Source organism: Papilio machaon, chromosome 10 (assembly GCF_912999745.1).
Source record: "Papilio machaon chromosome 10, ilPapMach1.1, whole genome shotgun sequence".
Taxonomy (NCBI): Eukaryota; Metazoa; Arthropoda; class Insecta; order Lepidoptera; family Papilionidae; genus Papilio; species Papilio machaon.
This window is the reverse complement of record NC_059995.1, coordinates 6,131,065-6,148,596: the sequence shown is the minus strand read 5'-3', so window position 1 is coordinate 6,148,596 and position 17,532 is coordinate 6,131,065. Positions and strand designations below refer to the sequence as shown.

General features: G+C 35.1%; 1 protein-coding gene across 1 annotated transcript in view; it reads left to right on the top strand.

Moving 5' to 3' along the window:
• The window catches only part of LOC106718130 (meteorin-like protein), a 30,465-nt gene extending 13,072 nt beyond the window's left edge, over window positions 1-17,393 (top strand). The window contains exons 2-5 of the mRNA XM_014512139.2: window positions 14,145-14,365; window positions 14,653-14,943; window positions 16,369-16,528; window positions 16,843-17,393. Coding sequence (XP_014367625.2) covers window positions 14,145-14,365; window positions 14,653-14,943; window positions 16,369-16,528; window positions 16,843-17,077 — 907 coding nt within the window. The 3' untranslated portion in view covers window positions 17,078-17,393. The remainder of the gene's footprint in view (window positions 1-14,144; window positions 14,366-14,652; window positions 14,944-16,368; window positions 16,529-16,842) is intronic.
• Window positions 17,394-17,532: the final 139 nt, after the last annotated feature.

Genomic DNA, 17,532 nt, shown 5'->3' with positions numbered 1-17,532 from the left:
ATCTAATTATGATGTAATCAATGCGTCGTATAGTTTAAGACACTTTTAAATTCGTTTTCAATTAGTTTAATTACTGAATAACTTTATTTTATTACAGGTGTTGATTTTATTTCAAAAAACATACGTAACTAATAAGATTACTTACAAATCATTATAACTGGTCGTAAATAAAATGGAAAGGAAAAAAACACTTAAAGCATTTCTATAAAGCCTCGCCTTTTGTGCAGTCGAAATGATAGGAAAGTCAAATAGGAATGTTTATATAGGATCCGCAACGTGGGCGTAGCGTCTAAATATTTTATTTTTCGAGTGGCTCCAGGACAAAAGCCTGTTTGTGGTTCACCATTGTGTCCGGCTTTAGTGGTTACTAAACAAGTTCACGTACGTGCTGTTATGAAGACAACGCTTACGTGCATCAAAACATAAAATGTTGCACGTGTTTTAAAGTTACAGTATAAACTAATGATCTGTTTATTTAAAAAAATTAGAGTGCACGTGGACAGTTTTTTGTTTATAAAAAGTCAAAACCAAGCAGACGACATACTAGATCCATTTTCCATTTTCAATAGAATATTATAGTATTTATATAAAGAAAATCTTCTTAAGTTTTCTTGGATTCTAGCAGAAACAGTCTAGTGACTTATCTTGTTGTCGTCTCACTGGTATTTCGGTTTCCTACATTTATAATAGTCAGAAATTTTATGTTCCAAATTTTCTATAGTATTAAATTTGATTATAAAATATATTTTAGTCTTTTGAAATCTGAATGTAAACTGGTTTGACATGCAATTATCTTAGCTATTGACATTTGCAACAAAACGGCCATTATATGTGATTTCACCTAAATGGTTCGCTTTAAATATTCCTATTTTACAACTGTTATTAAATAAATATTTTATAGTTTTTTTACGAAATGACATTTAAATATGAATATTTTAATTAGAGCTATTAAAATAAAATTTTATTTCGGATATTACCATAGACTGTCTCATTTTTTATTTTTCATTGTGCGGGTCGAAGAACTGATTTAATTATTCGCAAAAATCAACTAGGTAACTAACGTTTCTATTTCAACAGTGGAAAAATATGACCTGGAAATTTGTAAGTTATATTACTAGTAAATCTTAAGTCTCGCTAATAATTTCCAAAAGTAATACTACTCTTTTAATCCTATATCAATACATTTCATATATTCCTATAGGAATATACAATCTGATTAGTCACTGTGAACTTATCTACTATACTTTTCTATACCAAAAAACCACATAGACTCCAGTACAATATTTATTTATTAACGTATTATATTCGTCACTTGTTTGTCAAGTTTTGTTAAGAGAATTAAGGATATGAAAATATGTGTTAATATAAGTGTCATGGCAGTGGAATTCTGTAATACATGACAATAAATACAAGACATGTGTAATCTAATAACAGTACAGTCAGAGGTAGTTAACTCCAGTTGCAAGTAAATCAAATCGCGGCACGAAGGCGGCGCGTGCCGCAAGGCCGGAGCTTGGCCCATCCCCCCTCCTGTACCGAGCCTCTGCCCCCTTCACCAGCGCGTCCTTTATATGGTGTGTCTGGACCTTAGTAAAGATTCCACTCGATCGAGTATTCGTCATCGCCTGCGGTTACTAAAAGCAGTCTATTCGAGGAATGTTTCATGTCAAGAAGTATTATATGTTTTACATTTCTTATCTGTTAAGTTTTTGTCATAGAAAGAATATGACGCAGATAAGATTTTAGAAAGACTTACCGTTGGTTTTTGAAACCAACATCTCTGTATAAAATGCATCATTATCTTAAACAAAACAGAGATAACTATATGTTTTAAACGGGAATTTTGGTTTTGGAAACCCACGGTTAAGAATATAACCTTCTTGAAATTGTCCTTTGAAAAGAATCCATTGAAAATGTAATATTATTCTTAAATGGATTGGAACTATATAGAAGTATAGTTATTGCAAGTATTAGTAAAACTCTCTAATTCATTATTCGCTTACGACCATATAAAAGCCTGTCCTGGATAAACTAAGGTCAATTGGAGTATGAATAAGATGTAATTAGAAATATATTTTTATACTTTTAGGTACTGCAATATACTGGTTATCTTGTTATTTATTCTTATTATAGGTTATTCTTTAGCGGCATGACGCACGTGCTCAGTAAGGTATTGCATTCGTTGTCGACCATAGCTATATCCTTATTTAAATCAACACTGCCGCGAAAAACGTACCGTTACCAAATATAGGAAATTGCGGGCGCATTTGTATATCGGTTTTGGTGAGACCAAATCTGGTATCTCATTTGGTTAATGGGGTAAAACATCAACCGTTTAATGAGTAACAACGTTTTTATTGTAAGAAAAACTGGTGTGTATAAATTTAAAATGAAACTGCTTTTGGTTTGTGATTTAAATTTGTAGGTATATACGTTTTACGTATATTGTAAGAGATGATGTTAAAAAATTAGTCATCGTGCATCGTACAAAACAATTTTATCTTTCAAACTGAGAATCGTTCACGAAACTTCATTGATACTAGGTTTTATATCTCCAGATAAAAATAACAATAGTTGTATAATATATATAAAATAGCTTGTAACTATATCCAAAACGTAGGCTACGCCATTCTAGCCCGCGGCGTCCAGAGCTCGACCGTTAAATAATAACGAGCGGGTACCAGGTCGACGGCTTCGTTCAGCTATAAATTGTCCGCGGCCGCCGGGCACCTAGCACCGAATACTGAGCACCCAGCGCACCACGCAACGCGGAAAATAACATAGCCTAGCCTAGCCTCCAGTTTCACTTAGTGCACTTAAGGCATTTGAATTATCGCATCGGGCTGATAAGTACGATAGGATTCCATCAGACTAAAGTAGTCTAAAGCACATTCATGTAAACTTAGTGCTTGACACCTACAATTATAACTAAAGAATATTTGTGAGATGTATTTAGTTGCTTTAAGATATCTTAAAATTCGTCATTAAAGTACTATCTAGATAAAGACATTTTTAAAGAATGTTGGTTACTATTTTTATTAATCGAATTAGAAGCCAGATGAATTCTAACAAGAGAGAGCCTCCGAGGTGAGCGAACGCGGTGCATTCCCTTCTATTGTCACAACTCGGACCTCTCTTACGCTGGATTAAACCGCATTATTGATTCCGTAATATCCAAGGGACATTTTTTTGGAACATTTTTCTGGCGAGATTATTCTGGGCTTCCGTAATTTTGTACAGCTTCGAAAAACGGTTAAAAAAATTGTTTCGAACGACAAGCGACAAACTTTTTTTGTTACATTCTTTATGGACGACGCATTAATGCAGAATAGCTTTTAATATTTTTTGTTAACGATACCGGAAGGGTGATTTTATATTTAAGCTTGTTGCTTAGAAGTAACTTTTTTAGTGAGTTCGTTGAAATCTTTTGTAAGAACTTACCGTAATACATATTTTTACTTGTTTTGTGTGAAGGTATCTCCAGAACGACTGCATGGATCTCGATTAAATTAGGAATAAATGTAGAATATAGTCTGGAAGAACACATAGGCTACTAATTAAGTGTTAGCTAGTTATTCAATATATGTTCTTTTAGGTTCTACAACACACCAATACAGCACTAAATTTGAAAGCGTGTATTTAAATGATAACCTTTAATAGCATGTTAAATCCTACAAATACAAATATACTTTATTGTGCACTATCATGGAGTTACAAAAAAAAAAGAACAACAGGATTTGCACAAAAGGCGGTCTCATCGCTAAGCAGCGATCTCTGCCAGACAACCTATATGGATTTTTTAAATATTTTTCTTGTATTCAAGATTCACAACGTCTGATTCAGATGTTTACCCGTTCTATACACGTATTTTATATGGGAAACATCGCCATAAAAAGCATTTGTTTATATTTAGGTGCTGTAAAGCAAGGAACGAAATAAATAGGGCAATGAAAACAAGTGAGGCCGGCGTTAGTATTCGGCTTGCAAACCGCACGGCCGCTTCTCACGGCGCCGCGTATGCGAAGCGCGTCCGCGCGTGAGAACAACAGTTTATGCGGGCCTACGTCTACATAGCCCAATATAAATAGCTTTGATCTTATAGTTTTACCGTACAACATCAATAACTTATTGATTACCTATGAAATATGGATTCGTGAGGTCCAGTCCAAAATTTATCTAAATGACGCGAACCGTCTTATATTAATTATTAGAGAAAAGTAGGTCAATTTAAGTCAAATACCTATAAACAAGATGATAAATGTAAGAGGGTTAGATAAGTGAGTAGGTTTAAATTTGTATTTTTTAAACATAATTAAAGCTATGCTAATTTGTCATATCTTAACTAACAAGACGAGTTTCTTAAGTTTAAGTTAAAAGATTTAATCAAAACAACATTTTGCGAGTTAAATTCACGGAAAATTTCTTCGAGATAAGGGACCAGTTGCAGCGAGATCTCAACTCGATTAGTTGTCCAAACTGTGACATTCGTGAATTTAGAAATGTTTCTTGGAATTAACATAAAAATGAGGCGTGTTCGTGTTTATCTTGATCTTTTTAGGAGCTAGCAGCCAACCAATTGGTCTAGTTTGCAGATCACGAGATACCTAGGAGCGTGCGCGAATTAAAATGAAAGTTGTTTGAATACAAGGTGAACAGTGTCCGCAGATAGATAAGAGATATTACTTCCATATTGTATAATGGCAGTTATATATTTACGATGTCAATCGTTTCGTATTTGTACGGCTGTTGTTTATAAGTCATGGTCTTAATAAAGAATTAATTTTGTTTTTTATTAATTATATTATGTAACTTTAGAATTATGACACCAATTAGTTCAATTACGGGCACTTAAGACCACTCTCTTAAATAAAAAACTACTTCGTAAAGTCTATGCTAAAAAGTTTTATCTCGTCATCAAATGTTTTATCTTGTCCTTTTTGCTTTCGTGAACGGCAATAATATTAAAAAACTCACATTAAACTTAAAAAAAAATGACATATTTAATCGGGCATTGTAAACACAAAGATTGTCAAATAACAATAATGAAATGTTGACTGAGGAACTGATTGTCAAAGTGACATGTGTCACCTGTCAAATAGAGTGTGTGAACAGGCGTTATCAGTGATGTAACTTGCACGCGACCGCCTGGAGACAGGATAACCTAATTTTAAGAATTGACGCGTATTCGATTGCAGGAAGTTTGTAATAGAAAAATATCAAGTTCGTTCGAATCTAATAAATATAAATCAATAGAAAGAGCGGGCAATCTATTTTAGTGTATTGTATGGATGAAAAACAAAAATTTAAACACAATACACATCTATTAGTAAAAATAAGAGTATTGTTCAAATGAACATGAATTATAAAGCGCTTAATGATATATTTTTGTCATCTAAATCAAAGTGTCTAATATTTCTTTAGTATCGATGTACTAATATTAATATAACTGCATGTAAATTTTACTTTTAATACAAAACCCTTTATCAATATATGTATTTGAAACGTTCAATAGCAGTTTATCATTTCCCACGGCACCACTTTCCCAAAGCGCACGTATTAACTTATCCCCTTATCAATACGTCATTCCCGTGCGATCCTCTCTCCGCCAACGATCTCATTCTACGGCTATTTGCAGACAAAATATTTGCGTGTCTGATACGAATTAGCGTTTGAGTATATTTCGTGAATATATATTTTTTTGGTTCTCATGATAAATTTTGGAATTGGGTATTACTTAAATAGTTTCACGACACGCACAGAAATACTCTAAATATTCAATAAATTATTTATAAATACACTTTAATACACAAAAATCTGTGCAATGATGTGTGACTCCTCAAATAAAAAAATGATTTTAAGTTATTTTACCATCATTACTTTTTAAGAAATCTTTATAGAAAAAAAATAATTTCTCACAGTTTAAAAATTTAAATCAATTCAAGATTTCGTTAGACGTGAAAGTTGTAGGAAACATGTTATAACTAAATACGGCGATGTTTAGTCGTTTTAAAAATGTCGCAGGTGAGGTACGTACTGGAGGTATGCACCTATGTAAAAGCAGTTCTACTCCTCCCCTAATTACCCGCGGGCGTTCAAATTACACGTAATTGGAGTAATATTCTACGCAGACTCGCCTTTGTCGCGTCGCTCTGGAATCCATTCCACAATTTTTATAAAAGCGCAACGTATAATTTTGCTTGGATTTTTAAAATATTTGCGGGCATAAACGAATTGTTATTGTCCATTACGTGAATCTCAAGCTATTAAAATGCCATACCATAAACAAAAAAGACAATAAAAAAAAGTGTATTTAAATATACCAATTATGCAACGTTCTAAGATGACGCACAATGACGCAATTTTGTGATACATTAATACATTTCGAAAGAATTTTGGTTGAGCTAGTTAATTGGATAAACCAAATAACAACTCGTCAATTACTAAAAAGTTTAGCATTTAAATTAACGACCAAAATAACTACTATAAACATATTTAATTATGAAGTACACCCTATGACGTGACGCACCATCAATTTCGCTAGACGTAATAAAAAGTGACTAAACATTATTTTTTATAACATAGGCAAAGGTCAAACCGTAGGTATGTTTGTATTAAATTTTTTACATTTGTTACCATGTGCTGTCGATGACGCAGACACACATGGGCCTAGTCTAGTTCCATATACTATTGACGCGTTATTTGTTTAAAAAAATACACTTTATCTATGGCGATTGTGTTGTAATGCCACTTCACGTGTGAAGCAACCCTAATTCATAGACAAGATAAAGCTGCACACATTGAATACATTTGTAATAAGAACTTATTTGGGAACTTACAGTTTTTTTTGTTTTATATTGTATTTTGGATTAACGCTTAAATTTCTATGTTGTCCAATTAAATAAAATAGATATTGAGAGCGTATAATAAATATATACGTGAATATTCATTATATCATGATATAGAGAACGCTGGTTGAGAGTGGTTATACAAATTGTTTGCGCGTATTTAGTATTCTATCTATCAGCAATTTCGAATTACGAGGCATACCTTTCTGGATTGTTTATATAATACAACCTAAACTGTATCCATGTTTGAAAAACTTTTTCTTCTGATCCGATTCCGATCACGTCATCGCGGCATTCTTGATTTAGAAGAAAAACTATCGTTTACTATCAAGATATATTTTTGTCGACCGTAAAATAACACTGTCTTTTGCATAATATAAATCTTACAACTGTTCCACCGTACCTATAAACAGTAAAGACGATAAACACTGAATAGTAAACCTGACCCTTTGTAATAATATTATCTTACATAAGGTACAAAATACATTCAACGGGTTAAAGTATATATTTTACAATCGAATAAGTCTATTGATATTCATTGAGTATTCACTTCGAGGTGGAGCTACAATTACATATAGTTTCTTAGCCGGTGACAGAGGGTCGCCCACGCGCCTCCCGCACGAGAGGTCCCCATTATACAATCAGTACGAATCAGCACCACGATACTATGCCATTATTGCGGCGTACTGCTATCAACGTCTGTTGCTATCGCGATCTCTTTAATACGAGACCAGGCATCCAATTTACGACCAACCTATCTGTGCGCTCGATGATGTATTCGAAATTGGCATTCGATTTTCAAATTTATTTGATGTTCTTTTATAAATTTTACGTTCAATTGTTGTTTTAATTTTACTGTCTGCCAGATTTTTTGAAAGTACATTAAACAGTCAGTCCGTTTTAATACAATACGTTATTTATTTTAATAATTGTCTTTATATTCTGAATAACAAACAAATAATTTATTGGTTATAAGAAGTTGTATTTTATGTTAGAAATATTTATGTGGTTTTAACCGATGGTTTCATTCTTATTGGAACGGTCGTACATTGTGGCTGACACAGGTTTGGACTGGGCACACAAAGGCGCACGTGCTGCGCGCTCGCCCGCGGCGCGCCCATTGTCTGACTCCACTGGACCTACGACGTATACCACTTATTGTTATGATTGCTTCGACCCATTGTTTCACGAAAACCTTATACATGCTTCGGCTTTTACTATAAATTAGAGATTCTTGTATAGCTTTTAATTCTCGTACATTGTTAGTTTAAGCAAATTGACTCCTTATTTAAACAAGTGAGATTAAAGTTGAATTGATTTGTGGCTTGCAATATCGGAGTTAATAACGGTCCAATAAGAAACGATTAATAGAATTACAATTTCATAGTTCCATTTGTAAGGGAATTGCTATGTATCATTGTAACAAATGTCAATACTTGATCATAATATATTCCATATTTGTCTTTGGTCCTACGATAATTCAATAGACAATAGACAGTAGTCTATGAAACATGTTTAATGTAAAACCAATGTACGGCGAAATGAAGCGGTAAAACAATATTCACTGGCTTCAAATTTGCCGTTTATCAGTACAATGAGAACCGGTCGAGACCGAGGTCTTGCCGACCGACCGCTGAGATATATCTGCAAATTTATACAATGCTTGGTTTCCTGTTCGTTTATAAACTAGCCGAAGTAGATCACGGAACTCTCGGCTCGACAATTGTGCATGAGCCGGCGCTGACCTAGAAACAAAAAAAATGCACCGACACGTGAGTGGTTTTAGTCTGTGTGGGCTTGGAAGCTTTAAAATCTTTGGAGCGAGGTACTTGAGTGACGGAGACACAACCAGACAGTCGTGTTTGGGTAGGCGAAAAAAAAAGAGAAAACATTAAGATTTGTTAAGGTATAACATAAACACATGTGTATTCTTAATAATGTCCAACATCTTGTTAAGAATGTGGATTAATTTTAGTTTAAACAAAAATCTAAAAATGGTACAATAAGGCTTGTAGTGACAAATAGATAAAGAAAGCTACTCTAGAACAACAAATGTTTAGGCACCTAATCGACATTTATCACATCTTTTATCACTACACAAAAAAGCTAAAAGCTATATCAGTACATGTTAAGATGTTATGCATTACGATAGCTGGGTCTTGTTTAAAGCCGTTACAATGGCCAGAAGTAAGGTCCGCGATCATATCGAGTATGGTAATACCGCAGTGGCGGCGCGTGGGCAGGCACGGCCGAGGCGCGCGTGGCAACGCCAGGGCTGCTATTTGCCGCCTAAATTAAAAAAAAATCTATTCAGCCAGACCTGTCAATGTCAAAACTTCGATTAGCATTTTTTGAATCAAACAGATTTTAAATTTAATTAAGCAAAGTGATTATAATAGTTTTTAAAGATTAAAGTTTTGTTGTGTCAATTAAGTTTCAATATGTAGTACTTAATTGCATATTTAATTATTAACATATTGTATAGGCAAATATTAACGTGATTTTATTTTATGACAGTTTATGTATGCAATTAACGTACCCTAAAGCCATGCCCAACCCTACAAGGTATAAAGGTTGAACGTACGCATCATTGTTATCTCGCGCCAGGTTTGGGCGAGAATAAATAAAAGTCTTCGTAGAAAAGAGACGCATTTATTTATTTTTATTATTGTGTCGCGACTGTTGCGGGGCTGAGATAAAGCTTTATGACTCTTGTCATGCGCTAACTAACTTTCTTTCCAAAGACAAATATTTATGAGTGTAACAGTTCAGCTCGTTAGCTCATCACGATGCATTATGAATATTTAAATATTGCCAATTATCGTATTACCATCGATATCCCATTTATATAAACTTCTTACCATATCTTAGAAGTCTATATTTGTTATATAAACTATTATACTTTTATACGCAAATTTTCAAGAACATCAGCTACGTAAACTCTTTCCAGAGAGAAAGGCAGCGCCCTATTGTGATATATACTGCACCCACGCCCACTATTAAAACACAACGATAAAAACCCAGTTCTTGCAATTGACGTTTAAAGCTTGAGTAATTTAAAATAATACGATACATTTCAACTTCGCGAAAGTTTTATCGGTTGAAGGACGAAAATTTTACTTAACTAACTCAAAGCATGATGATATGCTTATTATACAGTTATTCGATATTATTTGTTATTGGAACAAAAGAATATCGAGAATATGTTAATTAACATAACCGGCGGGATGCCATCGATAGCGATGTGTCGAAGATTGAACGATTCGTTATTTTCCACGAATAAATCTCGACTTAACACAGCCATGCTAAAAGTTTTATTTTATACGATTGTTATAACGAATTCTGGTTGTAAAATAACAAGAGAGCTTTGTTGTTGGACGCTCAGTTTAATGAGCAGCCGTAAAGGCGTGTCATAAAGCTTAATTCGATATTGCTCAACTTTATACCCTCGGATATTATAGTTTGCAGGTATTAAACTAAAATAATTACAAAAATATTTTGTCATGTTTATTGTTGTTTTAAATTCAAAACTTAATCAATTATTGTGATTTGCAACTGTTTTTAATTTTTTTAAGCAATTTCCTATAATGGAATACGGAAGAAATACTAGTGCTAACCTGTGAGATATCTAAACAAGCAAAGATGGTCAACTTCCTTCAAGCGCTTCTAAACTTATGGAAAATGAGGAGCTAGTAAAGGGGTTCTTTCTTTCAGAATTTATCCATAATATATGTACATAATAATTCAGTTTCTATCGTTTACCAATAAGTTAAAGTATTTTATGATTACTGTTCACCGAACTCATGATTGACAGTCTTTTTTGTCGATAAGCTGGATTTAAAATGAGTTCACTTACAAACAAAAACTGTTTTTAGCCTATGGCCAAGATAGAGCTGATTGCTTTCATTTCTGCCTTTTATTAGTTACAAAAAAAAATATATAATAAAAAAGTCGATAATGTAGTTTTTCTATAAAACTTTGTAGATGTACTATTTATTGTGTTCGCGTGCCTTCACGCTGCATCTTAGCTTTTTATAATCTGTGTAGATCAGTTCATCGGATAAGGAGATTCGAATGCTATAACTAGATGTTGCTATTACAAATCAGCCAGGAAGTCATTATCATATTGTATGAGGAAGGATCTCGGGTCTTTGTAACCATTATACCATTTGCGATACCTGAACAACCTTATATGAATACGGATAAAAATCAACATCTTTAAGCATATTAGTTCTTTAGTTTTTAATATTTTATTCTAAGCAGTTTTCTGTGTCTAAACACCCACCCATACTGGACACCCTTAGCGTAGGTTTTCCCTACTTAATCTGTACTAAGGGAGAATTCTTAACTGAGTCACTTGGTGTTTTTAAGGAATGTTTTACAAAATTAATTAAATATACTGATTATGTTTTCTTATACATAAAGTAAATCACATTAAACATTGATTTTAGCTATAGTCACCTACATAGTAAAAACAGGTATAATATTTTGTTACCTTATTGGTCAAAACATTCCCTCATTAAGGTAAGGAATTTATTAGTTACTAAGTAGAGTACTCCTTACTAATTAGAAATAATTTAATCTTAATTTGTCTTTGGTACTATCATTTATAGTTGAATTACAACGGAAAGTAAATTAACTGTAAAATGGGTACTGAAACATTATTTTTTGACCTTTTAAATATTGTCTTGGATATAAAGTTGTCGTTAATTTTTTCAGTATTGCTTCGGTAACAAAATGTATTCGGTTATTGAGGAACGTGATGTTATTTATCTGTGGCGTTCGCGGGAGACGAAGGGTGCTTCGGGGGACGGCGGGGGCGCTGCATTAGTGGCTTTTAGGAACCCGGCGCCTCTGTCATTTGCTGGTAATGGCGCGAGATTGCCTCTCCATTTTGTCCGCTTTTTTATCCAACACGACTTATTGTTTGTCACGGGTTGGTATTTTGATAAGGTACGCGTGTCGTTAAACATCATCATATGAACAAATCTTTTATAATTAACTATTTGAATTTTCAATAATTGTAACCTAAATAATATATCATGCACTAAGCTGTAACAAGTAATCCGTAATCTATAGGTGTACCTAGAATTATCAAAATTAAAGTATATATCACGGGTTGAACTAATAATATTATAACGCTGTTTAAATTTAAAAAACCGAGAACGCGGAACAAACCTCAGTTAACACCCCGCCACAATTTTTTGCGTCCATGTTTGAAAACAGAAAGTTAGCGGTTTTTATAGATATTGTTTTTGTGTATGTTATTTTAGCGTGCGCCGATAATGAAAAAGCGCGGCAAAGCTCAGGGCTGCGAGGCAATGTAAACGAACATTCCAGATTTAAAGTTTGATTTTTTTTAATTAAAAGGTTGCAAAATATAATTATCAGCCAGTATCAAAGTTGAATACTCTTTGCATCATAGATTACATAACCTGTTAAGTGAGACTGGTAGTTAGCTCATAATAGTATTAGTTGATTTCTTTTCTTACATATATGGCCTTATTAAAAACAAGCCTTGCTAGTCGCGTAGAATCTTCAGACCAAACTTGAATGTATGTAGCCAGGGCGTAATGAGCGCAATCCCGGCTCGTCTAACCCGTAATAGTCCTTAGGTTAGGTTGTTCACCCCTATGTAAGGGTACGAACGTCCACGTGTGACTGCACCCAATACGATACAAAATACACTTGTACTGATTTATATTTTATTTTACAAGATGCATATTTCAACGTGCGCCCATTAGGGTGGATTAGATGGGCCCCTCGATGACGTGAAAGTATTAAGGATGTGACTTGTCAAATTAAATTACTATAAAGCTAAAAATAAACCTGATCGATGAGCTCGCTTCTTAAATACATTTGAGTCATTAAGTTGTTCTATTTTTAGTTACCATTTTTAATCTTTATGATTTATTATAATGTAAGTTATAGTTATACTAAGAATAACGTTTCAATGAATATAATAATTTTATGCAGATGTAATGTGTGAAAGACTGAAAACTTTTTAGTGTACCTTTTATGATGTTGTCTTTTTCATTTTTAGGTATCCCTTTCATTTCTGTACTTTTGTATACACACGTGTGTTAATATTTATTTGTAAAAATAAAAAGTATTCGAATTGTTACCAACTTTCATGTGTAAGATAAAAAACTGAAAATTGTTACCGGACAGAGAACAAGCGACCCACAATAACCTAGATAAAAGCTTTGTCTTGTTTTTTTGTCGCACGAAGGCAACGTAAAGGCGTCGTGCGCCGCCTTCCTCATATATCATGCTTTATTTTACGCGAGCGAGTGACCGTGGGTCGACCGTGGGCGTGGGCCAACTGTCCCAATGCCCACGCCACGCGCCACATTTGTTTAACACAAACTAGAGGCGACCTAATTACCAACCTATAAAATAAAGAAAAAATGCAGCCTCCAAAATTTTATAGTAGTAATAAAAATCCTTGGACATATTGTTTAAATTACTGTGATATATATCATTGCTTTGTTTTAAGACAAATACAATGTATTTTCCAAGAGATTCAAGGAGGTTTTAACACTTTTTTTATTATTGTGTTTTTTACTTATCACTTTACCTAAAATATCTAAAGTGAAAATTATCTGTATTCAAATTAAATTAAAGCATTTCTTAACACACATTTAGGGAGTTTTCGACATCTCGTTTGTTGAATGTCGAATTTACTTGGGTTTTTACTAATTAACGTCAACATGGTCATCCAATCAGACACTCCATATATGATGAGAACAACTTACCAACGTCCGTAATCGCGAGGCTTGTATACAAAATCGATGGCACGGATTCCTATATCATTAGGCCTATTAAAGCTGCCGCCATGTTAACAAAACATCAGTGCAAGTTTAATTAATTTACTCTGTATATGCATATGCATGTAGACACTTTAATTTATTGATTCGATATATAGTGATTATTAAGTTACTTTTACTGTTATAGTAAAAAATATTCGTATCGTAATTATGAACATTTAGTTCATGAACAGAGATTTCAAGGTCGTTCCTTAATCTATGCTATTCGGTTTAATTGATGACATCACCGCGTTAGTAGTCTCTGAGAGACAAATTTAATAAGGGAGCAAGGAACGGTATCTTGTAACGAGAATTGACGATCATAGTCTCTATGTAGTGATTTTAATTTTTATTCTGGTGGCAAAAACTATCTGATGTACGACCCTCTGACAGTACTGGACCTCCACTTCACAGATAACAAATTTGGTGTTAATGTGATGTGGGTACTTTAGTGTGAATGTCTAATTAATATTGTGTTGTATGTGTACAGCGGGCTGTCAGTGTCGGGGGGACGCAGCGAGCGTGCGGTGACGCCGGTGTACCTGCGGTGCCGCGCGGGCAGCGTGTCGTGGCTGTACCCACGCGGCGCTTTACGGCTGTCTCTTCGGCCGCCGCTTCCCGCACCGGACAAAGACTTCAACCTCTGCATACGCGTCATCCGACGTCCAGACCCGCCGGAGTTCTTCACCGATCTGCAGTTTAATGATACTGGTTAGTAGTTGTTGTATTCAATTCTAGACACCTAGAAATATAGAACGGTAAGCCTGTAGATTAAAAAAAAAGGTCGAGGAGAAAGATTACACACTCTTATTACGTGGTTTTCTATGAAATATTGGGCACGTGTTCAAAAGCTTCGAGACAAACAACTTGCAATAACACTGTGGCACTTGATTATCTATAAGCCACTGTCACGGAGGGCGTCCTTATTTTTGTAAACAAGACACATTCTTAGTATATTTTATTGCTAATCAGAAGTAATAAGAGTTAAATTTTTACAGAACCGGGCGAAAGATTTCCCGCCCGCATCTTCTTGGAAGGTGCGCGGAAGCTGGTGCCATTGTACGCGCCTGACGACGGGGACCCGCGAGAGGTGCGATGTGTGCGCAGCCGTCGGGGCCGCGCGGCTCTCTATGTGGAGGCGGAGCCCGAACTCGACGCCCGACGAAGAGTTGCCACCTTCAAGTACGAAGCCCGACCGCTCAGCACGCAACACTATGACCCGGCGACCGCTGACTGCAGACCATGCTCCGACTCGGAACTCGAGTTGGCCTTCTGTACAAGCGATCTAGGTATGTTGTGCTTTGGAGTAAACATATCTATAAGCTGACTACGTAACACAGAACCCTTTTAAAGAAAAGGGCATAAGAAACTTTTCGCGCTTGAGGTTTTATAAAGCTTCTAGTTTCGTGCTTGAGGTTTTATGAAAAAAAGATTTTCTCGCCACATAGACCTAGGGATAGCAATTAATCTGACTGAAAACATACTTTTACAGGTTAAATCTTTAATTTCGGAAAAAGCGAAGTTTTGAGAAAATACAGAATACGTTTTCCCACAGTAGCTCTTCTTCGTACTTCAAGCTAAAAAATCAGCAAATATAAAAAGCGCGACACATTTTTTACTCATCAACGTTCATGCTTTTATTCCTTTCAATTCTCAAAAAACTAGAAGTCGGTCTTTTTAAGTAATACTCAAGCGACAACATTCATTTGAGACGTAATACTGAGTGCACTTCTAAGAACATGATTACTCGTAGAGATAACAACGCTCTGCAAGTCTTGATTTACGGAAGCTCTTGACTATGCAATAGGATGTGACGATCGCTACTTAGATTCTATTAACGTCCATAACAAGCAAACTAGTACTCGCCAGACTAGTACGTAGGCACGCGCGGCATGGAGTGGGTCTACAATGTTTTATGTACTTGTTTGATAAATTATAATGGACGCCTGTTATGTCATAGACACGCGCCCCGCGGGGCAGTGGGCGGGCATTTTGCCCGCCATCGATGCTGCTTTCTTTTTGAATGTCATTAAATAAAACATCATTTTTATAAGTTTATCCAGATGATAAGTTTATTTTTTAATTTCTTACACTTTACAAATTACCGCTTGAAATGGCTATTGTTTGTGCTAAAGCCTAAATTCACGAATATCTATCTATGGTATTTAAAATATTTCAATAAAAGTTAACAATGCATTACACTTTCTCGGACAGACATTTAGATCAGATAGGTCGTTATTTTAGATCTCTATAATTAAGCGATTTTCTATAGAGAAGACCGTAGCGTGGCTATTCACTTATCTCTTTCAAACAAAAGTTCGATAGAAAAAATTCATTTTGCGCTTACTCATGGCTCAGACAAAAAGCCGATTGCGCGCCACGCCGCACAATGGCGACAGTGATTAATACTTCTAACAAAACGTTATCTCTTATAGTCACGGAGGGAATTATTTTTGCTTCGCAACCAGTTTAGGCGGCAACTTTAAGACGTGTTCAATCAACTTTAAGCTCTAGTTACGAATAAACCGATTAAATAAATCTGGCATTACACGAGAAAAAGCAAAACTTGATCTCTGCATATCATTTTCATGTCAGAAAAAGAATAGCTAGCATATTAGAAAAGATTAGAAAAATTACATTATTTTTTTTTCACTTCTCTTCAAATTAAATTCAGCAAGTTCTTTGTCATTCTAATAATTTGTTGTATTGTTTAGTGTCGCGAGTGATGATAGTTGGCAGCGAGCAGCGCGAGGACCTGGACACCACTCAGCTAACGCTGCGGCTTACGCGGCTTCTGCGTGCTTCTGCGCCCGCTGACGTCGCCACATCCCACACACTGCATACTCCCGATCTCACACAAGACGAATACTATAGGTATGTAATACATATTATATTACAGTAAGGAGATAAGTGTTAGAGCGCAACACTTGATTTTGATTCGCGAACCACAGGTTCTATGTATAAATTTTCTAATTATTAAGGATGACTGAAAATTTCATCGGAGGGAGCTGACCTTTTTCGATCTCAAACATGAATAAATAATTATCTTATAGGCATTCCTATTTCTTTCTATTACCTAACCAACTGCATTAAGTATATATTATTGTAAACATATTTTCGTATAAGATTCTTTTAAAATAACTTCATTATCAGATCTCAGTTTATTTCAAATATCCCTTGTATTTCAGATACGATGGTGACAATACATTGTCGCAGTCAGAGAAGTCACAACAAGCGCTGCACGCGCATGTACACGTGTGGTCTGGCTGCGGCGCGTCTGCGGGCGGAGGAGAGTTTGTTGCAATGGCACGCCGTCGCCTCGGCCGACTGGCGCTAGTGTGCGCGCCTCGACTGCAACACTGGCGCCGACTGGTGGAGCTACGGAAAAACGCCAGCGATGCACATTGCACGCTACACTCATAGCTACGAGAACACCAACTTGCTATATGACGTCACAAATGTACGTAATACTAAACAACTTGTAAGTACTCGAGCACTTTTAGACACATGTGAACTTTTCTCTGACGATTACTGCAACGTTCTCATGACGTCATAGCTACGAAACTCAACATTTGACGCGAGTCCTGTGAGAACTAAGCTACTATGACGTCATAATTGAGCTGCGTATGAAGCAAAGTTCATACATACATCATTAATCGTTTGTAATCTTTTTTTTTATATGTCGTCAGTCTTCAATACAGAGATCAAAATCCATGTTATATCTATGTACAAAAATCAATCCATACATTTTTCAATATGTAATTAATTTTCACAGTAGAAACTCGTTAAAAGATTTTATTAATACCTCTTAATATCTTTAACTAAAGTAGTTTTAACATCAGTGTTGTAACTCTTTTCTATATCGTAATAACTTAGTG